Below are 24,364 nucleotides of genomic sequence, written 5' to 3'. Positions count from 1 at the left end.
TGCATGAACACACTGCTCTGAGCTGCTGCAAATGGGAGCATGCAGGACTCAGGCAGAAGAGACTGCCCAAGCAAACCTTCCACTGGAGCTGAGCTACACCTGGCCCCTGTGACTCAGCAGAATTGTGTTTAAGGTGGCTATTTCAGCAGGCTCTGATTGCATTAATCTCCCTGTAACACCAGCACCTCTCTGAGGTGCAACAATGCATCTTGCTGAGAAGTGACCAGATGCATTTACTGAAGGATGAGAAATTCTGTGTGGCCTTCACACAAGACTGCCCAGATCTAACACTCTCATCCTACAATCTTGTTAGAGTCCATGGTCATCAGTGAGTCTGGTAATTGAAAGGCAAAAATAGCCAGAGGGCCCAGAAAGCCAATCCAGTTGAGTGGGACTGCACTGCAGCCAAGCAATCAGGTTACAAGGTTTTGTTTCAAAGCGAGTGCTGCTGCACTGTTAATTGACTCCTGGTGTTAGTACACCACAGTTGGTGAAACAAAACCCTTTAGGTGGAACTATGAAAACCAACTGTTACCCTTTCTCAGCATCCTAAACATTCCTGTACAGGGCTGTCATCCTACAGTCAGCTCAACTGACAACAGGGGATTAGTGTTTAATCATATATGCTATTAATAGATGTAGTATTTGCTCCATACAAATGCAGCCTCAGACAGTGTGGACGATGTTCTTGTTATTCAAGGCTTATTTCTTACCTCCTAATTTTGCTCAGTGTCAACTTGATATGAGGAAACTTCTCTCTRAAGGTTTCATTCATATCCTTTTTAAGGTCTGAGGGTTTCACATACTCTATGACTGTAGTCTGAAACACAAGAAGCAAAAATTATCGTTTGTCTCGTGAACAGGACTGACAAGCAAATGAGTCTTCCAAAAACACTAATGCATTTTTTACTGCTCACAGCTTAACCTTTCTGAAATGTCCTAAAATAACAGACCATGTTGAATCCCAACTACAGACAAAATCTTCAAAAAATAGGAAGCAAATGGTTACAAGAACTAAAAGACAACATGAAGGTGTCAGGTTGGCCCTTGACAAGTTCACTGTACAAACTCAACTGTTTGTATTTTTCCTGATCAATGATCAGAATATCCTCAACTTTTTCTTCCCAGAGGAATTTTTCTTCCTCAAGAAAGCTCTTCATCAAATGATCTTTCAGGGACTCATTCTCTCCTCTGTCCAGGTATGCCAGTCACTCACCATGTAAGAAGCAAAGATGAGAACACGTTTATGTTTCCCACAGGGCCACTGAGGATCATCCAGAAGATTTGGATCATACTCTGCAGCTTCCCCAGCTTCACTTCCTGAGAGAATGAGGAAAGCACAYTGGGTCACAAGATAAAGAGACTTAAATTCTGTTTCTACTTTAAAAAAATGCTCAAGCAACAAACATTAAGTGTTGGCAGATCCCACAGTAGAGGCAAATTGCAGCTACAGGCACATTTGCATCTCATAAATGCACCACTCACAAAATAAAACAATTAAATGAACCACTCAAACTCTTTCTCCACCACACACTTGACACACCATTTTAGATTTAGATAAAACAACTGCACAAGACTGATTCCTTTTGCCTATTGTCTAAAAGACAGCAGAGTTGTCAGGTTTGTTCTTTTATGCAAGAGAAGGGATTCTTGGCACAAACTCTTTGGCTCATGCATTGTTACTGTGCTAGAAGGCAGGAGAACCACCTGGATCCAYGCACACCAGATGTTTCTTGGTGAGTAATACAAAACTTCACATTCCCAAGCAAAAGCTTTGTGCGTCTCGAATGGCATAAACAGAACAAGGCCAGATATATGGAGGATGGAAGGAGTGTGTGGAAATCTCAGTCCTAAGGCTGATYATTTACACAGCACTAATGAGCTGCAGCACCTCCATCCAATAACACACTGACCACCTGCAGTGGTCTCAGACAAATCTGTGCCTTTTCTGCTGTGTGCACAGAGTGATGACAGAGCTGGCTGCTGTCCTTACCAAGGTCTGTCCCTGCTGGTATCGTTTTTGCTGTCACAGGTTTGTATCTTGATCCAGGAAGACTCCGGGGAGCACTGGCTCGACACAGGGGAACAGCACCGTAGGCATCGGCTTTGCGAACAACCAGAGCATTGGTYGGGTACAGGAATTTTGCATAGGACACAACCTTAAAGAGGAGAAAGTTGTAGTAGTTATGGAGAGAAATTTACTGAGAATCCTATTTCCAGATTCTAGGATTTTCCAACWCAGAGTGCCCTAGAGTTTGGCTTAGGGAGTGGGGATCTTGAAACTGTGTGACAGGAAAAAGGGAAAAGTTGGAGGAGGCATGCCTTCTTTCCACAACTTTAAAATKAAATGTTGTAGAAGATCTGGTGGGGTGGCAAAAAAAGGCAAGAATCACATGAGTAAAATTCTRGGATTATATAAATTTAGCTAAGGCAATATAAATTTCACCCATATTTCTATCAAAACTTCACTCACATGTTGTCTCAGATGGCAAAGTCAAATCTATTCTCCAGAAACGGAGGCACAAGTGATCACAAGCTTCAGCAGCCTCCTCAGAAGCAACATTATCACAAGCCACAATTTCAAACTAAGGATCCAGAACTTCCACTGCTCTGAAAAGCCACAGCTCTCACACAATGGATAGCAAAGTATTGTACAAATTAAGTGATTTATCCCAGCATGAGTTGGTCCTGAGGTGAAAAAATTCATGTCCTTACCTTGCCATCAGCACCCAGCTCTACTCCTTCTAGTCCAAGCACCATCTCAGTAGAGACTGAAACTCCYCCAGAAGGATGTCTCTGCTTCTGTCCTTCCATTTTCAGATCACTAAATGCAGGTAAGAAAGAACTCATCACAAAATGCAAGCTCAGCTTCCCACAGTAAACACCAACCAACACCACAGGTCAGAGTTCTCCTGTGTGGAAACAACCCAGCCCCTCAATGCCACCTCCAGGAGAGCATTAGTTTTTAACTTCTCTTTTCAAAATGTAGAGATGTTAATTAACCAAAGAATCAGGTTTCATCTCAGTTCAACACAAATCTCTACCAATATACCTATCAAAAGTAAACTGGTTTTAATACAGTCTTTGCACAAGACCACACCATTCCCAACCCACTAATGCTCAAACACAATTTATATTACTTGYTTTCCAGGATTAGAAACTTGCCTTTCAAGTGCAATTTTCCAACCCCTGTGCACAAAAGCTCAAGTTAAGAAYGAAGCTGCAGATCTCTGTGTCAGCRATGGCAGCACGTGGCTTTGTCACCAATATTCCAATACAAAAAAAACRGCTTTCAGGTGAAGAACTGCCTTGMCAGYTTGCAAGCAGAACAGCACCGTGCTCAGAACTGCTCTGAAATAGCTGCAGTGACCTTGCTGCCTTTCTATTATGTGGGAGAATATTTTCCCATCAACTATTTTTATGGCATGTATTTGCATACAATACAATTCCCACCACTAAGCATCCGTTTCCTTTGTCCATAAGTTACGGACRGGACAGAAGTGACAACACAATTGTTTTGCCAGAACAGAATAAGTGTTTTCTATGGTATACTTGTAGATAACAGACCTTCACAGAATGGACTTAAACTTCACAAGGGACTGAGGAAAGATGCAGGGAAATCTAGTTTGCACGTTTTGTTTTTCATAAGTGATCACACAGACAGTTGTGTATTAAAATGTAGTCCAAACAYTAAAAGCAGTTTGAATCAGTCCAAACTGTTTCTGCTTTTCTTAGATTGCAAACAGTGACATTCATGGCTTAAAGCTGAGAAACAGAAGAGTATCTTAAACTCATTTAGGTGTAAATTCACCTACATAAAGCCTCGAGGATTTCCAGTGAAGGCAGCAGCACCCTTCCCTGAAACTCCCTGGGCTTTTTTCTTGACACTATTGTTTGTGGCTCTAGAGACAGTTGATTTCTGACCACTTCAGGAGTACAGAAAACCTACACAGCAGCAAATCACATTATCTGTTCAAAGTTGATCAGATTTCACAGGACTGGAGTGTTTTAAAATGTGAATAAACACCGGAAGAAGAGTCTATCTTTTCCACTGTTTTTCTCTTGGAGTTTGAATGAACACTCTGACACTGGCAGTGTCTGGTTTTAATGCTGATAGCAAGYTCTTGTCCTTACACATGAATGGCAGATTAAATAGGCTCCAGAACATGAGACCAACACTAACCACACTCATTTCAAAAGATCTTTTGAAACACCAGAGCAGACATTTCACAAAGCAGTTGAGGAGACTCACCTGATCCGTAACCCCTCCCCGTAAGGTAGGATAGAAAACGCCACGCACAGTGTTCGTTTAGCACAGATTAGCACTATCCTGTAAGCAGATGGGGAAAGATCARGATATGAATTAAGATCCAGAAGTCACAAAGCAGCTTTTTATGAGATATTAACACAAGGCTCTTCTTATCTTGCTCTGCAAGTCACATWGATATTGCTGTGGATTTAGGGTTTTCAGAAAGCAGCAGAAGAGCAGAGGTTTCATGCTGACCCTGCAGATTTTGGGGCTCTCTATCAAACCACAGCATTCAGGACCTGCCATCACCTTGGGAGCTCCTCAAAGGAGATCTTACTCTTTAAGCAGATATCTATATTCATGTAATTTTTACATAAACCTTGTGAAAAGATGTAGATAATATTCTACATTTAGAAGGAATCTCACACTTCTATTAATAATAAATATGAATGCAGCCTCCCCTTTGTCTTCTATGAGCCAAGAATTTGGCTAAACCTTAAATCCTCCTCAGCTCTGACCTCTGCATGTGCCAGAGATAAGGAAAGTGAGAGAAACAAGAAAAGTGAGAGAAAGATTTAACCTCTTCAAAGTAGGATGGCAGAATCATCAGTGTATTGCTRCAAATGTAGCAGATAAGAGCACCTACTGCCTTGGATAGAAGTCTGGATAAAACCATCAAGGCCCAAGGGGCATCCCCTAATTCCCACTGATATTAAATATCTTACTGCATGGAACTGCACACAAGTACAAGGGGAACCTGGATCTCCACGAGTTACCTGCTGTTCTTGGTGTCATACTGCCTCATGTTCTTGATGAAATGCATCTTCTTCAAACTTTTGTGTCTTGGAGAACCAGATATGTGCTTGGTTCTGCAACGACAAAAAGAAAAAACAAACAAAACCCAAATCTGTTAAGCGTTCTGAGAAAAATTCATGCCAGTTGTATGATCAGATGGCAGCACTAGCATGCAGGACCTCAGATATTGGCGTGGAAGAGGGTGGAGGGAGGAGAGGACTGCATGCAACGAGCTGAGGTTAATGCTGCTTTTGAAAAMAAGTACCTTCGTACACTGGCATATTCCACTATGTCTTCTAAAAAGTCTAGAGAGCAGCGCTGGGAGATAAAACGCCTTCTGCAAAATGCACAACACCACGAAGAGTGAACAGTATTAGTTCATGGCCTGCGAGTTKATGAACTGCAACAGATCTATGAGCTCTTAGGACACATGGCAGGTTTTCTGGATTTTTTTGTTTTGTTGCAAGAGTGTTTAACTAAGAGTTTAAAATTCCTAAAAAGGCCAAGAACTTGCTTCCCCCTCCTTGACCCTTGAAATACATATTTATACCAACTTCATCAACAAGACCATTCACTATCTACCACACAGAAGAACACCTACCCAAAAGTTAAACACCTAAAAAGCTTCCAAATACTCATTTAAAATCTGACAAGAATGCCACAAAAAGATGCCTCCATGAAGGCARGGGGACAAGTCATTTTATATCATTTTATATTCAGATACAGGTATATCTGCATGATGACCAAACATCTGCCTGCATCCTCCATTCAGAACAGCTSTCTCCAGCTGCAGGAGCCAGCAGTCTGAAAGTCTGTGACTGCAGCTCAACAAAACTGAGAGATCTCTCTGTGAAACAATAGAGAGGGTTATTAGAGGAAGCAAAAAGTATTTGGCACCCATGTGAAGTCTCAGAATGGAAGACGCAAGAATAATAGCAGGACTCATGTGAGTTAGTGTAACAGTAATAGGATATTACGTTCAGGCAAAAAAAAAATAGATTTTGCCAAAGTAAGATACATTACTGTTGTCCAAGTCAAGCCTTTCTTTGCTGGTAGAGATTTACAAATGAGTTGTGCAACTCTGACTGAAATTTCCATAGGAACAATGCACTTGGATTGAACAGGCAGCAGTAAAATGCTGACACTACAACTCTCAGAGTCCATATTTTCTGCTTTTGTTTAAGCATGCATTGTGCTACAATTTTAGCACAAATCATGTTTGTTCAAGTCCAAGGTTTTCTTCCCAAGTGACACAGGAGTTCAACTAATGTGCAATGCTGCCATGAAAGTCAATGAAGAAGCAGCACACGAGACAAAAATTGCAGGACTTTGATTTGACAAGACCAACTTCTGGTAAAAAAATTAAAATCCAACCTGAAACTGCAGCAGAGCAGAGTCTCAGCAGCACTGTTGAGGCACTCTTAAAAGAATGTAAAGCCCAGAACTCAAACAGGTAGGAGGATGAAAAATTAGTGTCCTTTTCAGCAAACACAAGGGAGGCAAACCCTCCCACAGGACTAACACCTTCAGGATTGCTAGAGACTGCCTCCTACAAATCAACAGCCATTAAGGTGCAACAGGAGAACATTCCTGGCACAGCTTCAACACCCTCCACCAGCACTTCAGTTTTAAAATTATTACTGGTTTTCTGCTCTTCAGAAAGAACAGCACAGGAATGTTTAACACTTACAGATATACATGGCTCTCCAGTCTAATCTGGCATCTAAAATTCAGTAAAAAGCCCTTCATGAAATGAGGAGGTGACTGCAAACCTCCTGGATCTAATGAAGTTGGTAACATCCACAGTCTTCCTCCCTTCCCGGGGGAAACCTGGCTGGATGGAGACAGAAAGACGCTGTGCATGGCAAGCAAAGGAAAAACACAGCTAATGCCAGAGGGCAGTGGTACAAAAAAAGCACATAGTTCTGTACAAGGATGCTGGGGTGAGTAACAGGATGGATTGGGAGAGCCATGGCCAGACCCTCACTCCTAACTCCAYGGTAGAGACTCATCCAGGGTGTTACACCTCCTGAATATCCCCTCATTTCCTCAGGAACAGGGACAGGAGTGACAAACACCTGAACCTGCTGCTCTGAGAGCAGATCTAGAAGTAAAACCCTGCTGCAGTGAAGGGAAGATCCCACCCCTTGAGTCAGAACCACAATGACTCATCCCCGCTCTGCCAACAGGAAACTTCATTTTTAGCTACACTTGTAAATAATTTCTGCCCTCAGCGGAGCTGTCACCTTGGAGGAATCCCTGAYGCTGAGCCAGACACTCAAATCTCAAAATGGGGTGTATGTGAACAATTCTCATTAATCCAGAGTACCTGAAACTGAGTGTAGGCCTGAGCCAACATTTTATAGCAATACAGTACCCTCACCAGGTTCAGAGAGTCACTAGGGCAATATTTGGAGAATACAGTAAAATTTAATATACACATATATCTATTTCAATTTTTTTGYCAGAAGTTGGTTTTGTCAAACCAGAGTCCTGCAACTTTTGTCTCATGTGCTGCTTCTTCATTGATTTCCATGGCATATAAACCACTCTTATATAGTGGGTTTAGTTTTAGAGCTCCTCTCATGCAGCCATCTCACACGTGCACAACAGGCTGCACAGGGTCACTCCAGTGACTGCTGACTTAGATGACAAAAAAAATGTCAAGTCACCTATCCCAGGCTAAGCAGCTTCACCTAGGATAACACTTCTTGCAACGGTCCAGGGAATTCAAAGGATTTAAAGTAGTTTACACTGTGTGTTTGTTGCCAAAAGCAACCTAAATGCTAAGAATACCMACATGTCTACATATGCTATGAGTTGACTTATGCATACCCTTACCCATGTGTGACCTGACAATTAGACATTGAAATATCAAACATTAAAATGTTTATGGACTCCATAGAGCTGGCTGTAATTCCAACAGCATCCTAAAGAAAGCTCAAATCTGCCTGTTTGCCAGCACCAGCCATTGCCCTGACAAGCTATAGAAGGTTTGGGTGCTCCCCGACCAGGAGCCCACTTTTGGGTTCTTCCCAGCCTTTTATTTCAGGAGCCAACAAAGGCCAAAGCAGGGCACTCCCAGACCATTAAAAACAACAACTGTTTGCACAGGCAGCACCTCGAGGGGACCCACCAAGAGCARAAACACACACAGCACATGCCCAGAGATAAGGGGCTATCAAGCAGAGGAATTCTGGATTATRCCTTGGCTCCTTATCTTCCATGAGCACACACGGGCTCACACAATCCAACACTGCTGCCAAATCCCTGTGAGCTGAACATGCCCTTAAAGCCCACAAAACCCCCTCGTGTTCAGAAAAAAAACCCAACAAATTCTGTTCAGAGCTACATTTTGACTCCTGCCCGGAGAAGCAATAGCTAACCCACACATTTATCTTTTCTGATGCATCTCCCACTGAGGAAACACAACTTTTGAGTGCTTCCAACTTCAGAGCTGTCCTCTTCTGGTCCTGCCAGAGTCCTGAAACTCAGTGAAGAGGGTGGACCCTGGACAAGAGCAGTGGGATCCCCAGTCCCAAGGGTGACACAGCTCTTAGTGTTCCCAGTAGGACAGGACACAGCTAAGAGCAACCTATGTATAGCACTGGTAATCCCTACGTGTCCTGTCTTATGAATGGAAAGGAGAAAGCTGGTTAAGTCACAGTTCCAGATTAAAGAACACTGACCTTTCTGATGGCTTGCCAAGAGTGTTCTGCCTCTTCCCACCCACACTGGGCTACCTGTAGATACCCAGGATAGCAGGGTAAAGTTTTGGGATGCTGCTGTAGCTGGAAGTGTGCAAGKTGATCATTCTTTAGCAGGTACTGAATGCAAGAGATGCTGACCCTGTGCTGTCCATGTGGCTTCAGGCACAGACAAGCCTCTTCCACCCCTGCTCCCGGGCCACTAAAAATCCTCTAAGGCGCTCCTTTGGACATCATGACCCCAGTCTGCACCCACAATAAACAGCTCTCACAAACCACAAAAATTTTAAACCCTTAAAGTTGGGCCTTCACCCCCAGTATTGAGCCTGACAGCAGCCAGTTCCAAAATCTGTCCCTTCTGAAATCTGMCATTTGGCCACTTTGAAGCTTCTCTCTGTTTTGCCCTTCTGGTTCCCGCATTTCTGCCCCAGCAGGTGAACACCCCAGCTGGCGTCCTGAAGGGTGAAATTGGAAATTTCTAATATCTCACTGGGATTCTCCCCCATCCTTATTAACCCCCGCTCCTCTCAGGAACAGGGCTGAACTCTGAGCCCACCACACAGCCAGAGTTCAACCAGCATTCAGCTGTTTCCACCAACACAGCAACCTGAACTCATCTTACACCATGATCTCTTATCCTCATCACCTCCAGGATCACCAAGCCCTGCAATGTGAGAATTCCAGGATGCTGCCAAAGCTGCACATGGCCAGAGACCTCGCCCAAGGGGCCCATCCGTGTGGATTTGTTTCCGATGGAGCTGCATCCATGGTCCCGCTGATGCTGCATGCACACACAGGAACACACCCCAGGCACTGGGCTAAAATTAGCAGCAGGGCTGATATCCTCTGTTGCTTTTTAGTACTGCTAATAGATGAGTGGAATGGGGGAGGTCAAGGATTTTTAATTACTGTGTAAAATTAGGGCCTAATAGAATTCGGTTTCCTATTTCTCACTTGAGTTTTATTTTAACATGATGTCCCTTTGTAATGTCCTTTACAGGCCTCAGTATAATCACATCTGTCAAGAGGCTGAGTTATTAATATAACAAGGACAAAAAATAATTTATTGGTTTTTGGAAGCACCAGCTTAGAAACAACTGTCAAAGGTAATTTGCACAAGAAATCCAGATCCCAAATCCTGTTTACAACAGGAAGACATACCTGTCAGTTTTGTTTTTCTAAGACATATTTTAAAGATTAAGCTGTATCGTTTTCATTCCTTACAGGCAAGCCAACAAACAAATAGGAACTGTGTTTGGGCTTCACTCGGTAAAATGCACGCATTGGGGGTTTAGGTAAAGCTACTCCTGGTTTTTAAGATTACTTTTTAGCAGCTGCTATTTCTTCTGCAGCCCAGGAGACATCCCCTGATTTCAGGCATGCATCCCAGAGTGTGTGAGTGGGAGCATCYCTGTTCTGCTCTCAGTGCCCTGTGCCTCACCACCCTCGGCGCTCGCACTAATGAGTTCCCTGCTCAAAAGCAGATTGAGTACAGCTCACTGGTAGCAACAAGTTCTCAGTAATTAAACCCAAAAGAAGCCAGAGACTGCATTTACACTGAATCACATCAAAACCATGTCTCTGGTAAAACAAATGACTYCACAAAGGATCTGTAGCATGAAGTGCCCAGCACCGAGCAGGCTATTTTCATGAGTGGGTGGTTTCAGCTCAGATGTTCCTTGAGAGGCAGCAGCAGAGAAAAAAAACACTTTGCATCCCCAGCAGTAAGTGTACAGCTCAATGCTCCCTCTTCACAAAGTCAGCTACTCGCTGTTTTATGGCACCACAAACATGGTTGGATTGCAGGCTACCATCCCAGGAGCTCTTTCTGACATTTGTTTAAGTACCAAACTGCCAGAGAATAAATACAAGTCTCACAGCAGGGCTAGTTTAACTTATTCATCCAGTAATCTTAATTTTAAAGAGTAAGCTGAAATCAGCCACATGAGCATGAAAAGTACTTTTATGCTATAGAGCAGGTCCCTCTGTGAGWGCTCAGGATGAGGGAGGAGGCCTAACTCCTTCACCTTTGTGTTCTTACTCAAGGTTTGTTTGCAAAACTGAAGGCACCGGGGGCTTTCCTGCTGCTCCCTAACAACCAGGAGAAAATCCTGCACTCCTCCAACACCAGTAAAGCCACATGCAAGGGAAGAATGTGTCACACAGCCTATGGAACAGATGAGAATGAGCAGAAATGAAGTATAATTTGAATGAAGGTGGAGGCCGAGTAAGTGGGAAGCTCACTAAGCCTGGAGAGTTTTAAATACTAACAAGGAAAGAAATTAGATAATCTTCACAGCAGCTGCTACTTCACTGCTGATTCACAACCACGTATGAATAAGACCTAATAGAGAATGAGCTTTGTACTCACTGAGTTTCATAAATCACATTGTTTTGGTGCTCAGAGTGTTTAGACAATGCAGGGAGAAAATAGTGCCTTCCAGTAAGTATTGTGAAAGCCCAGCTGTTGCAACAGAACCACCAAACCAGATGTAAGGGCTGCTGTGCCCACAGCCCTCTCCTAAAGCTCACTCCTAAAATCCCTGCTGCTTCTCACAAAGCAGACACCAGCATTTCTCAGRATTTCTCCCAGTTTCTGGAGGTGTTCATAGCTCACCAACCCGGTTGCCCCCTGTGCTTTGTGCTCTGCTTACTCAGCACTGAACTGCTGACCAAAACTGGCACGTGAAATGCAAAGTGTGTCCTTGATGACACTGTGGGTATTATGCTAGAAATATTCATGCACTTCACTGAGAGATGATGCTGTCATTTCATCATGAGCCTTGCTAAATAAAAGCCTTCAGCACAATAAACTCCCGAGCTGAAAAAAAACCCAAAAAACAAAACAGGAAGAAGAAAAAAAGAAAGAAAAAGAAAAGCTTTTAACTGGAAAGGAGAAAATGAAAGCAGGTGACTAGAGGAAACCCCATCAAAGCAAGTTTAGAGAGGTTTCCATTGTGTTTTTATGGACACCTGGTATTTCCCATTGCATATCATCCCCTTGAACCCACAGTCAAGTGGCTGCAGCTTCACCAGGGCAAAATTTTATGCTTAAATTGCATCAACCACAACAGAGCAAATGCAAGTCTGTCCATGCTGTTGAGCAAGCAGCCCTGACCAGCARCAGCTCAGCCTCCAAAATGCAGGGACTCCAAAATGAATGAGCCAGCCAGCTCTGAGGCAGGTCTGCAGCTTGGGGACCACCACATGAACAAGAGCTGGCACAGAAGGAGCAATCCCCAGAGAAGAGTTCCCAGGGTCACAGCCTCAGCAGTGGGGTCAGCTGACAGCAAGCTTTGAGTTTTTAGGGCATGGTAAATCTTGTGAAACAGAGTGCTAGCTAAAGGTTCTTCATCCAAAAGCTTTTCAGGAAATAAACTATAATAATTCACAGTAGGTTAAATAAACAACAGCTGCAAACCAAAGGTCAGGAGATGGAAGCTCTCTGTCTGAAGAACTGGGCTGACTGAGTGGCTTCTGAAGTCACCTGCTCTGCCAACAATACCTTGTGCTCATTAAAGAGCCCAAATTTCATTGTGCATTTTTAAAACTCCAACGACAGAGCCAGACACCTTCAGAACAACCTTCAAAAGGAGGTGCAAAAATATCTTCAAGCTCGCTCAGCCTGACAGCCTCACAGCTTTAACTGGTTGACAGATGGAAAACAGGAAAACACATGATTTAATATACTATATATAACTAAATAATTACTTTTAATACACTATACTGTAACACTCCTACAGGACTTGCTCACTGGAGGTCTGAATTTGATGCCCAAAATTAAGTTATTCTGGTTTTTATATTTAATTTAGCAGTGTTTTCCTTCTTGGCTGTCAAGTCCTTGACTTGAAGCAAGACAACAGCATTCTAACCACCTTCACCATCTCTGGCAAAGAGGAGTTGAGAGCTGGAAGCAAGCAAACRGTGGAAACAGAGCTTCCAGAGCATCCCAAAACCCACTGCCAGGCCTCCTGCACAATCACTCTGAACAGCAGCAGCATCCATCCACAGGTAAAATCAGCAGCAAGTACAGGTAATTGTGCACAGAYTACTCCTGCCCAGAGAGCAAAGGTACTTTAAAGCCTCTGGACTGTCTAAATTGAAGAGGTCAAATAACCTTGGTGTTAGAAGTGTCTCGGATTGTCTGACCCAGACCCATTCACAGAGGTGCACAGGATACAAGGACGTGGATTTTTTGATCTCCAWGTTTCCTGCTAGGCATACAACTCACTTCTTCTGCTTAATATACCCTGGCTGGGAATTACTATGGACAGCTATAAACACTTAATATTGGACCTATGCAATTCACCTGCAGCTGAAAATATGAGAGAAATCTGCTGAAGCAACCTGGGGAGGAGACTGAAATGTTAAGACAGCCTTAACATTTCAGCTGACTTTTAAATGAAGTTCAGGTTTAGAATATGTTCATTTTCAGCCCCGAGCAGTACATCCTAGTCTACTGTTCACCTSTGAAAGGTCAAAGCTTGCCAGCTTTGACAGACCTCACTGCTTCCTGAAAAGCACCATGTGCCCAGCTTGTTCCAAATAAGGTTCAAAATTTAAACTAAGACTTTTTATTTCATCCATCTCAACAATATCTGTTTATTTGCAGAGGAGTTTTTATAAAAATATTTATATTTCTTGAAGTGACAACAGCAGCTAAGCTGACAGTAGGACAAAACAACACATTAACCACCAKAAGTATAAAATCCTGACAAAGCATTTCTGCTGTTCCACCCACGGAACTAATCTGATCGCACCTATGTCAGCAATCTGGCATCCAATTAACACTTAAAAGCAGAGTAGGTCCAAAGTGTTGCTGTTAYCAACTACTGTTTAAACTCCCACTTTCAAAATGACCTAAATTTGCTGATAAATCAGAAACGACTGAGCTATCATGAACACTCAGTTCAGCTCCCTGACCACTGAACTCCAAGGACATTAAAGCATCAGTCACAAATAATTTAGTCTCTGTGTTTATTCTTAGGCCCAGCAAAATGCAGCAAATTATGGCAAAACCAGCTGCTTTACATTACACTATAATGGAACCTCAGAAGCACAACAAGCATTGACATTCAGGGCTGTTGTTTCCATTTTTCATGCTTTCATAACCTGGCTATTTCCAGGGCTCTCTGTTATCTGTGTTTCCCCAGAAAGCTCTGCCAGTTTCAGACCCAGCTGCAGAAATTCATTAAAAATCTGTGAATGCCGATTTGTTCCCTGTTTGCTGCCTCCCTCCACKGCTTTCTGTGAGGCTTGTTCTTTGAAAGAACAAAGCAAGATGGAAAAGGAGAAGGGAAGAGGGATGGCAAGCAGATCAGGCAAGCTGGTATAACACAGCATTGTAATTTAAGATCCTGTAAACAGARGATTCCTTAGGAAAATCAAAGTGGAAGGTTCAAGCCATTCAGTTTTTAATGCTCAGCCAGCAGCACAATGAAACTGAGCATCCAGATTAGAACAGTGCTTCCTTTGCTACGTTTCCATCCTAAAGGACCTGACAGCTACAGGGGAGCTTCAGAGAACTCCAGGTTACCTCAGGTGAGCAGATCTCTTGTTCCTTGGGCTGCAGATCCTGCCAATAACTAACCCCCAAGTGGAGCAGAGGCGCTGTCATGACCTGCCCTGAGCCAYGCTGGCTGGTCTCATCAGCTCCTTGCAACCTCTCAATCAAGTCAAACAGGACCAAGTTTTGTAATAAAACTCTCCCCAATGATACTGTCAGTAGATAGAGATACTGATAACAGATAGAGATCTCCATGGATCAGGGCGAGCCCCAGCMTGATGAAATCCCTGGGCATGGCACAGGACTGGTCACTGAACATGGACAGAGCAAGACTCGAGACCCTCTGGCCAGTGCTCCTCATGCATTTAAGGAAGGCTCCACTGAGGAAAATTCAAAGCAGCTCTTGACAGTGATTAAAAATGACCCTGAGGAGAACAGCTGCCTTAAGTAGTTTAAAAGTCCAGCATGGCAGATTCCACCTCCCCGTCCCCTCCACCAACTTCACTCGTCTGTACCTCTGCGTGACACAGGCAGTTAATGATCTAGARTAGCAACATCACTGTATGACAAATCAATTCTCAGGTTCCCAAGTACCAATAAAACAAGATCCATTTTGTAATTGTGGATTTCAGAATCTTATTTTGCAAACAGTTCACCCAAAACAGAAGGGGAAGGAGTAAAAGCACCACTGTCCTGAAGGACATTCCTCCTGTGATTCCTTGAATCATTCCTTGTATATTAGCAAAAAGAAGAGATGCCTCTGCTCCGTGGGGATGAAMAGATATTCTGTCCCAGACCAAAGCATGAAACTGTCCAGTGAATAATGAAATGCTAAGTCCCACACCCTGTAAGTTGACAGTGAAATTGTAATTGTCCATATTACCCACTCCCGTGCCCAGTGTGACTGGGAAGAGGTCCACTGGGTCTAACACATCCCCACAGGCAGCACCAAGCTGTGCTTCTGTCAGAAGATGTGTGTATCCCTGCAAAGATGTGCATCTTCTGCCTGACAGACCATCTGCTGAAACGTTTTCTTTAAAGATAAAAACCARATGAACTCTCACTCCAAATCACTCTCAAAAGTGGCACACAAACTGATCAATGCAATACAATATACCCTTCAGCCATTTCTCCCAAGCAAAAAAAATCATGGTCTGTTTTGTCATTGCTCAGACAGAAGCCTTTTGATTCCCTTGATTGCCCTCTCGCACTTCACTCTACCTTTTATTTCTGATTCATCATTCTTTTCAGCTGGATTGATCAGAATTACTGTAGTGGAACAGCTCAGACCTGATRCCAAAGAAAGAGGCACGAAAGACATCAAATGAAAAGATCCCAGGAATATTTTCTTAGTGTCCTATTGACTCGGCATGGGAAGGGGAAGGATCGTTGCTCCAGAACTCCGCACGCACAGGCACAACCAAGGCCACATCCACAGAGCAAACTGTGAAAAATTTGCCCTCAAGAGCTTTGCCTACAATATCAAAGCAATGAAATTAAATCACACAGCACCTCCTGTGCTGGCTTTTGTGGACCAGGAGTGCTGGGAAGGAACTGTTCCACAGCAACACCCTCACTTTAGGCTTTCCTGCTCAACAGGCAGCACACAACAGCACAATCTGTACATAAAGGGCACCCAGCTGACAGTCCCAGCTYCAATTCCTCCAACAAATAAGGAAGGAAAGGTTTCTTCCATGGCAAGAAAAGCTCAAAGAAAATAACAGTTCAAGAAGGAAAACACCCCAGGAGGGACAACACATGAGGATCCCCCATATTACTGACAAACAGCTATTTCTSTTCAAATTCACTGGAACCCCCAAGRTGGGGAYACACARGACATCTCCACTGTGARATGCACAATGAAAGGCAATACCCATCAATTGCCTTAGCAAACCCCCCAGCATTAAAGCACTGACAACATCTCTATTTCAGCTCACTAACAAAGCTCTTGAAGCCACTGTAAAGACCATGGAGACTTAAAGCCTTTGATACCGCTGCCTATCTGCAGGCTCAGAGGGCCAGCTCACTTTACAGAGCTGTTTATGCAAAGAAACGGCCTGAAAGAGTTCTTTCAGAGCTCAAATCCCCAACATCTGAGCAAGAGCCTGCCTTCCAGTCCATTAGAAAACCAGCACTTTCAGCCTGATAGAARTCCCTTGGAAATGCAGTAATAATCCTGCTCTGAAGGCCAGAGCATCCTCCCCCGAGGCTGACTCCCAAGTTCCTTGTGCACAAGGATTCATTAATACAGTTGCAGAGACAAGCAGCAGAGAGCAAAAGGCACGACAGCAGCAGTGTGGCCACTGCACAGAGGAAGCGTCCTGCCTAGCAGTGACCCTGTCAGCATCATCTGGAAACACAGCAACGCAAGAAACAGGGCTGGGGAAAAGCAGAAGGGTTCAGGGTACCGCAGACCTGCAGACAGAGCCTCAGCGAGCGATCCCCTCCGCAGATCCCCATCCTCGGCCGCTGCGCCGGCCGGCGCATCCTCCGCGTCCCCGGGCCCGAGCGGCGCGGCCGGGGCGAGCAGCGCTCTCCGGCCGGATCCCCGCGCACCTCCGGYCGAGCCGGGGGCAGGTGCTCCCTCCCGGGGCCACCGCGGGGCCGGCGCCGCCTCCCACGGCCGCTCTCCCCGGGGGCGCCCGTTTCCCATGCCCCGCTCCCCGCTCCCGGAGCCGCCGGCCGGCCGAGGGCCCTGGGAAAGTCCGGCTCTTCCCAGGGCCGCGGGGGGTCCGGGCGCTTCCCACGCCCCGCGGGGTCAGCGCGGCGGGGGCGGGGGGTGCGGGCTGGCCCGGCGAGCCCCGGCCCCTCACTCACCTCTGCCGCTGCGCCTCCAGMGCGAAGCCGCCGCCCGCCGCGCTCTGCGTGGGGCTCAGCAGCCCCGGGGTGCCCGGCTTGGCGGCCGCCAGCATCCCCGGCAGGGCGGGCGGCRCCGGGGGCGGCGGGCACAGCGGGCCGCCAAGCAGCAGCTGCGGCAGGAAGATGCCCCCACGGGCGGGGTCCGCATCCCCCTTGGCTCCGGCGGCGGCGAGCGCGGGCACGCCGGGCAGCAGCAGGGCGGGCGGCGGCTGGCATACCGGCGGCGGGGGCAGCAGGCGCGGGGGAGCTCCGGCCGGCTCCGCCGCCGCCTCCTCCCCGTCGCCCGGGCCGGCGGGCAGCGACTGCTTCTCGGCGGGCGGGCAGGGCGGCCGCCCGTCCAAGGAGATGTTGTTGAGGAAGAAGAGGGCGGCCTGCCGCCGCCGGGAGTCGCCCCGCTTGCGCGGCGGCGGCGGCTGCTCGCGGGGCGGGCGGGGAGGCGGGGAGCCGCACGCCGTGGCTGCGGCCATTCTCCGAATGAGCCGCGGCCGCCCGGGCGGGGCGGCTGGAGCGCAGCGCGGCCGGCGGCTCGGGCGCCCATTGGCTGCGTCGCGCTCAAATGCAAATGAGCCCGGCGGCGTCCCCGTGAGCCGCGGCCGCCCGGGCGGGGCGGCTGGAGAGCAGCGCGGCCGGCGGCTCGCGCGCCCATTGGCTGCGTCGCGCTCAAATGCAAATGAGCCCGGCGGCGTCCCCGCGCTCATTGGCTGCCCGCGCGAGGCCCCGCCCCCGCCCCGCCGGCCCGCGGGGTCCTGGCGCCGCCGGCGGAGGCAGCGCTGAGGCGGCGGGGCCGAGCGCCCCCGGGACCCTGCCCGGCCTCTCCGTGCCCTCCCTCCAATGCTTCCTTACCGCAGCCGCGACCCCTCCGTGTCCCACACAGCCACCCGCCGTGGCCCCGCACTGCCACCCACCGTGTCTCTTTGTGTGACTTTTAAAAAAACTTCTTATGTCCCCACCCGAACCATCAGTAGCACCGGTGACCGCCTGTTCCCAGGAGCTSTTGGCCTTCCTGCCGGCTGGAGGACACATCTGCTAAACCCATCGCAGGTTGTGTGCACGCCAAAGCGCTCCTACGAAASCAGATGAAGGTCGTTGTTTCTCTTGCTCCATCCCAGCGTCCTGGGACCCGACCCTCTGGCTTTCAGGGCTGAGATGGACCCGATCCGCCGATCCCGAGGTACAGCCCCCAGACTCACCAGCAGCCCCGAAAGCCGTGTGCACGGATGGATCCCCACGCTTGCAGCTCCTGAAGAAAAGCCAAGGCAGTGCTGATCCTGGGCCGTATATGGACAAGGCAGACCCGGGGCTGGGAGGACATAAACTTCGCGTTTATCTCCACAAAGTGACTTAAGGCATCTCTGCGCAATACATTGCTTCCCGGACTGGTGTGTTTATAGTGCACGGGATAAACATTCCTCTCAGGCTCTTGAACCCATGGCTGCTCCATCCCGGGATGATGCTCTGATGGCTTGCCAAGGCAGAAAGCTCTGCCCTTGCCTGCGCTCAGAAGATGTTGATGTGCACTGACAATGTCCGTGCCATCGGGCCTGGAAGGGGAAGTTTGGGAGCTGTGCTGGGTGTGATGAAGCCTTTGGAGCTGAGAACAGCAGTGCGTGGGTGCTGGTGGCCTCTGTGTTCCTCTRAAACCGAAATGAAGGCTTCCCATGCTTCCCACCTTGCATGCCCTGAAGCAGCTTGTGCTCCCAGGCAGGATTTTGCCCACACAGTACATATTTTAAAGTACAGACCAAATCTGCCATTAAAGAGGGACTGCTGAGATGTTTGCAATTACTCTATTTGCAACTGGACCCTTAGAGGGGTGAATGCTTTTGCYAAGTAGGGTTAAAGAAAACACATGGCAACTCTTAATATTGCTTGCAATCTACACGAGCAATCAAACTGATGTCTGATATAACCTGATATACAGGCACTGAGTAAAAGGTAGGATTTGAAACTGTCCTATAAAACACATACAGGTTCTATGTCTTTTCATAGGGCTGTTTCATAAGATCCTTTTTTGTGTGCTGTTGCAAATGAGCCATCAACATGTYGTATAGTATTAGTAGMATTTAATAATAATAATAATAATAGGATTAAGATAGGAAACATAAGACAGTGTTTTCTTGTTAGCTTCCATAAAAAATCCTACAGTGAAATACAAACTTGCCCCTTAAAATCCCAAGAACATGCCTCAGCGTCTTATGCTCCTCAATATAGGTCAGATTTTGAGCCTAAATTGTTTGKCAGAACCATTTCATATCACAGCTGTGGAAAAAAAATAGTTTGGGATAAAAAGGAATTAAAATCCTTCCTGCTGGCAAGCTCATCAAATAAACCAGGGGATGAATAGGCATGGAAACMTATCTAGGCTTGCTGCAAACAATTCTCTAGAACCCAAGATTGGATTTTGAAAAATAAATGTATGGCTTTTTTCTCATTCTTTCCTTGTAAAAATAGCTGTGGGATGTAAATCGTCCCACTGAGTCAGCGCAGAAAGGAGCAGCCTCCGTGGCTTAGTGGGTTGCTAACTTCAAAGCTGAATTTAGCGGTTGGAGYGTTGCTGCTGTTAATGTTGGGGAGCTTTTATCTGTGTCTGACAACTCGCAGTGTTTGAATACAGTGAGCACGGTGCTGAGTTTCAAGGAATCTGATGCTAAAACAGATGAGTGACATCAGCGTCACTCCCACAAGAGGCAGCGACTGCGTACAACCCTGAACAACCTTTTTTCCCTGTCTCCTGCAACGAGGGAATCCCTGCAGCGGGGGGATGGAGGAAGCCCAGGCTCACATGTGTTCTCTCATCCATACACAGGGAGGCTGTTTTGGAGAAAGGCTGGACTCCCCTCCTGCTGCTGCACAGCAGCTTCAAGTTCTGGCTGAAGCCTCTTCCAGCTTAGCCACCACAAAATCCCAGGGCAAAGAGGAAGGCAGGCAGTTTTGCATTCATAACAACATTATTACACAGATGAAAAATGTCACTCTGGACTTCCAATACTTAACTCACACTCATTTTTCTCCTGGAGCTTCTGCTCTACCTTAAAGGAAGCCCTCAGATGTTTGGATATGTCTGAGCAGTCAGGGGCTGCTGGAATAAAGAGCTGGTGTGAAACAAAACAATCCTGCAAGTCCTTATTCCAGTATTATTTGGRGAGTAGAGTCACCAAGGTCACAAGGATTTTTCTCCATGAGAGAACTGCAGGATCTGRTCTAAGCATCTGAAATGAGACAGCATTTTAAAGTGCATATGTGGGCTGGCTGTTATATTTTTTTGCAAAATCATGGCCCCAAATCAAGCWAAGATAAACAGGTCATAAGTATTTTTAGGCTGGGAACCAAAAGTGCAGCTTTCAGTTGGAGGAACTGCTGGTATTAAGATAAGGCACCAGAAATTGCTGTGCATATTTTTCCAGCTTAAGTAGGGTTGGAATGAGGATCAAAGACACCTCACAGGGGACCAGGGTGGTCTCTGGAAGTCTGGGAGGATGACATATAAGTCAATGTGCATCCAGAACTGAGGGTCCCCTCTCTCCTGAACAGGCTCTAATCCTTGTCCCAAATTTCTTATCATAGTTTGCCCCTTCAAAATTCTCTCCTGAAATCAGCGTACCTGGGAGCTCAGCCTCGCAGTCACCACATCCATATAAAGACCAGCCACTGATTTTTGGGGAYTACACATTCTCCCGAGCTCATCTTCCCCCTCCTCTTCTGTCTGTCTCAGAAAACCCCCAGAGGTGCCGTTCGCTGCTCGTGTTACACGGGTAGGGAACGATGAAACCCTTCCTGAGCACACTCACATGTTGGTCCACTCCTGCTCCCTGCTGGCACATCCATCCCCATCGCTCTCCTCCTGCATCCCAAACCCGTGGGACAGGTTTGATTCAGGCTGTCAGTGCCACCAGCCGTGCAGCCTGCGATGGTTTTTATCTGCTTCCAGTGAGTTCCAGTTGGGAGTCCTGGTTTTTTTTTGGCTGCTGCTGGAGCCGAGTGTCCGTGTGTCCTGGACTGCCATGTGCTCAACCCGGTGGGTGACAGAATCCTCTGCTCTTATTGCAGATTCACAAAATCAGCTGCTGCTCCCCGGGAGGCAAACACTGCCAGCAGCCCTGTGTGCCGTGGAAAATGACTCAGGTTCTCCTCCGTGACACAAAGTGTTTAAAAGACACGGAGCTGACTGATTCAATCATCTCTCTCKGCACTCAGGAGGGCTGTGTGCTCGAGTCATGGAAACGTTGTGGGGTGTTTACAGGAGGATTTGTGAATGAATGGATCAAATCCTCTTCGCTGAAGCACGTGGTGCTGCACTATGTGCTCTTATTAATAAATCAATAATTTTCATGGGAGAATCTTGGAAAATGTGCTTTCCAGGGAGGTCTTACTGGAGATCAGCCCATCCAGCAGCAAGTTTGGTATGAGCAGGGTGTGCAGCACAGTGTGGTGTGCTCCTGAAGGGCTGGTGACAATGTTCAAGCAGAGCAGAAAGCTGTGATACCCACGGGATGCAAGAGGAACCTGCATTTGGGCTCAAAAATTCCCACAGTAAACTTTGCTTGAGATAAAGGAGGAAAGGAACTCCACAAATCTCTCCTTTCCAAGAATCGCTACTGCTCGCTGGATTTGCTAAATCCATCCATAACTTCACAGCCTCCTTTCAGAAGTGTGAAGGCTTGTCCCTGTGCTCTGTTCTGAACACCCAAGCTGTCCCTGTCCCTGTTCCCACCAAGCTCCTGGCTGTGAACTGCAGAGCTGCATGTGAGACTGCCACAGTCCTTTTTCTGCCTTTTTCACACATTCAGGGCACACGTGACCCTGGGAAGGACCTACACAAAGACCCCATCCCACTTAAATCCCCAAAACAGGATTGAAGCAAGACTTCAATTATGCTTGGAATGAGTTTTGCTGCGGTGAGCTGAGGAGTGAAGCTGTGTTTCCGTAGCCAACACTGTTTAGAGACCAGATTTCACTGCAGAGTAGGTGGTGCTCAGGCTCATGAAAAGGGCATGGATTAAATCACCTTCAAATTATCTATTGCCATGAAGGCAGCACCGCAGCAGAAGGTTGTGAGGGGGATGAATCTCTATTTTTGGAGCTTTTTGTCCCTGTCTTGCAGCCAGCTATGCTCCCAGAACAGTTCCTTTCTGCTTTGAGTTTGTGGGACTTCTTCCTACTTTCCTACCCAGAACCATCTCCCTCACACATGCAACAGAGGAATCTTTGTGTGGTAGAAGGTTTTTTTTGGTTTTTTTTTTCCCCTGAAATGGAAATTTATACTCACAGTTCAACTTGCACAAATCTACTTCTTACAAAATTTTACAAATTAAGTCTAGAGGGAAGCAGAAAATATTATTTTACCAGTGAGTTTAGTGGGAGGCTGATGCACAGGCCTGGGGGGTCTGTGAGCTGAGAGCAGTGAGAGGATGATTCAGCATGTGCAGCTTCTTGAGGATCAGGAAGCAAAAGAGTTGCAGTGGTTCTGTTACCAGAATTGTTTGGCCTGACAGGCACTAAAGGAACCACTCGTTGCTATTTCTGGTGGACTAAAAGCGAACAGGAATGGTGACATCATTGCTTTCCCAGATTTCTGTGCAATTTCACATCCAGCGATGTGAACCCAAGCTGGGCTCTGAAACCCTTCCTCTGGGAACCCACTTCACTGGCCCATGTGTCCTACGTACATCATGTCACTGGTGACATCAGGGCTGGAATTTGCCTGAACAAAACAAAGATGAGCTGCCAGAAGAACTGATCTGCTCATGGGACAGCTTCCCTTCTGCTCTGTTGTTCTGTGGGTTGTAACTCATGTCCTTGAAGGGTAATTTCAGTGCATTTTTGAAGATTATTGTGTGAAACCTCWTTCTTATATTGAATGGAAGTGTGGCAACAAAATGTATTAACACTGCAAAAAACAGAGACTGCTGGGTCTGGTACACAAATGCCACTCAGAGTTATGAACTAAACTCCAGTGGAGTTATTAAAAGGCTGCTGTGCTCCAGGGAGAGCAGGATCAGCCCATGTGTGTTCCTGCAAACACGGCACCTCAGGCAGGACTGAGCCTTCACATGGAAACCTCTGCAGAGCTCCAGGGCTGCTTGCAGGGCTCAGATTTCTTCCTTACAGCAGAATAATTCAAGGCTGCCTGCATATCACCAGATCAATACATGCATTTACCTGTCAAGAATGACTTGGAGAAAAGACTGACAAACATAATTTTGAGAATTAATGGACCTCAGCAATTTTCCATCTTTCTGCAGYATGGTGAGGAGGTAACAGCAAGCCAGGGGATGGGTAGGAAGGAGCAGAGAAATTCCAGTGCTGGATCAAGTGCAGTGTATAAAGTTTAATTTACTTCAAAAACTTGCTCACAGGAGCATTTTTSTCAGAGCTGACAAAACTATTTTCTAGTTTTTAGATATGGGATTGCCCTAATTGTGACCTATGTGTCCCTGCCAGCCTCTCAAACACACCCGGCACGAGATTCAGTTGACAATGTCTAATGAAAAAAGGCAACATAGAAAGTATTAAAAGCCCAATAATTTAAGGTGGGTTCTGTGCTGGTGTCATGCAATGTGAGAAAAAAAAAGTCTTTGTGGGGAAAAAAGAAATTGAGGACCTCATTATTTTTGGCAGGACTTCTGCACATTTTGCTTATCAAGGGATTGTCATAGTGAGGCGATTATTTTACAGTCCATCAAAGTTCTCCCGATCCCAGGCTACCTATGAGGGGTCTCTTTATGGGATAACATTCCGACTTCTCTCTTTTTTAGACCCACCCCCCTTTTTTTTCCTTGCTGGGGTATTTGTAAAAGACAGATTTATTCATTTCACCCCTGCGTTCAGTGGGGTGTTGCTCTCCTCTGTAAACTGGATTAAGAAGGGCCAAATACAGTGCTGTCTGAGAGGGGAAGGCATCGGTGATGGTCCTGATCCATTCCCCATGGCCATGATCCCATGAATGCTTTGAGCTGGGATTTCTCCAGAGTGAGCACCCCCAGCTCCCCCAGCAGATCCGTGCTCCAGACCCTTCCTCAGCACCCGATGAGCTCTTCCAAACCGTGAAGGCAGGAGGAAGATGACAGCCGGCTCAATCATTTTTCAGCCTGGGGAAGTTTCGCTCCGATGAAATTCCGTGACAGCAGCAGCAACCCCGCGGGACACCCCCGCTCCATGCCCGCTCCCCTTCCCGTGGCTCCGCAGCCATCGGGGGCAGACCTGATGTACCCCGGGAGGGGCTGAACAGCATCCCCTGAACTCCGGGAG

At 46.7% G+C, this 24,364-nt stretch overlaps 1 protein-coding gene across 1 annotated transcript in view; it reads right to left on the bottom strand.

Annotated features, from left to right (window-relative positions):
• The window catches only part of CABLES2 (Cdk5 and Abl enzyme substrate 2), a 22,035-nt gene extending 4,452 nt beyond the window's left edge, over positions 1-17,583 (bottom strand). The window contains exons 1-7 of the mRNA XM_057379967.1: positions 17,075-17,583; positions 5,026-5,118; positions 4,253-4,330; positions 2,716-2,824; positions 1,994-2,159; positions 1,217-1,320; positions 714-820 (exon numbers count right to left, since the gene is read on the bottom strand). Of these exons, the coding sequence (XP_057235950.1) occupies positions 714-820; positions 1,217-1,320; positions 1,994-2,159; positions 2,716-2,824; positions 4,253-4,330; positions 5,026-5,118; positions 17,075-17,583 (1,166 nt within the window). The remainder of the gene's footprint in view (positions 1-713; positions 821-1,216; positions 1,321-1,993; positions 2,160-2,715; positions 2,825-4,252; positions 4,331-5,025; positions 5,119-17,074) is intronic.
• Positions 17,584-24,364: the final 6,781 nt, after the last annotated feature.

The sequence above is a fragment of the Malurus melanocephalus genome, unplaced genomic scaffold (assembly GCF_030028575.1).
Source record: "Malurus melanocephalus ecotype Western Australia unplaced genomic scaffold, MMel_1.1 scaffold_428, whole genome shotgun sequence".
NCBI classification, from domain to species: domain Eukaryota; kingdom Metazoa; phylum Chordata; class Aves; order Passeriformes; family Maluridae; genus Malurus; species Malurus melanocephalus.
The sequence above is the reverse complement of the archived record's forward strand: the minus strand, read 5'-3'. Positions and strand labels throughout refer to the sequence as shown.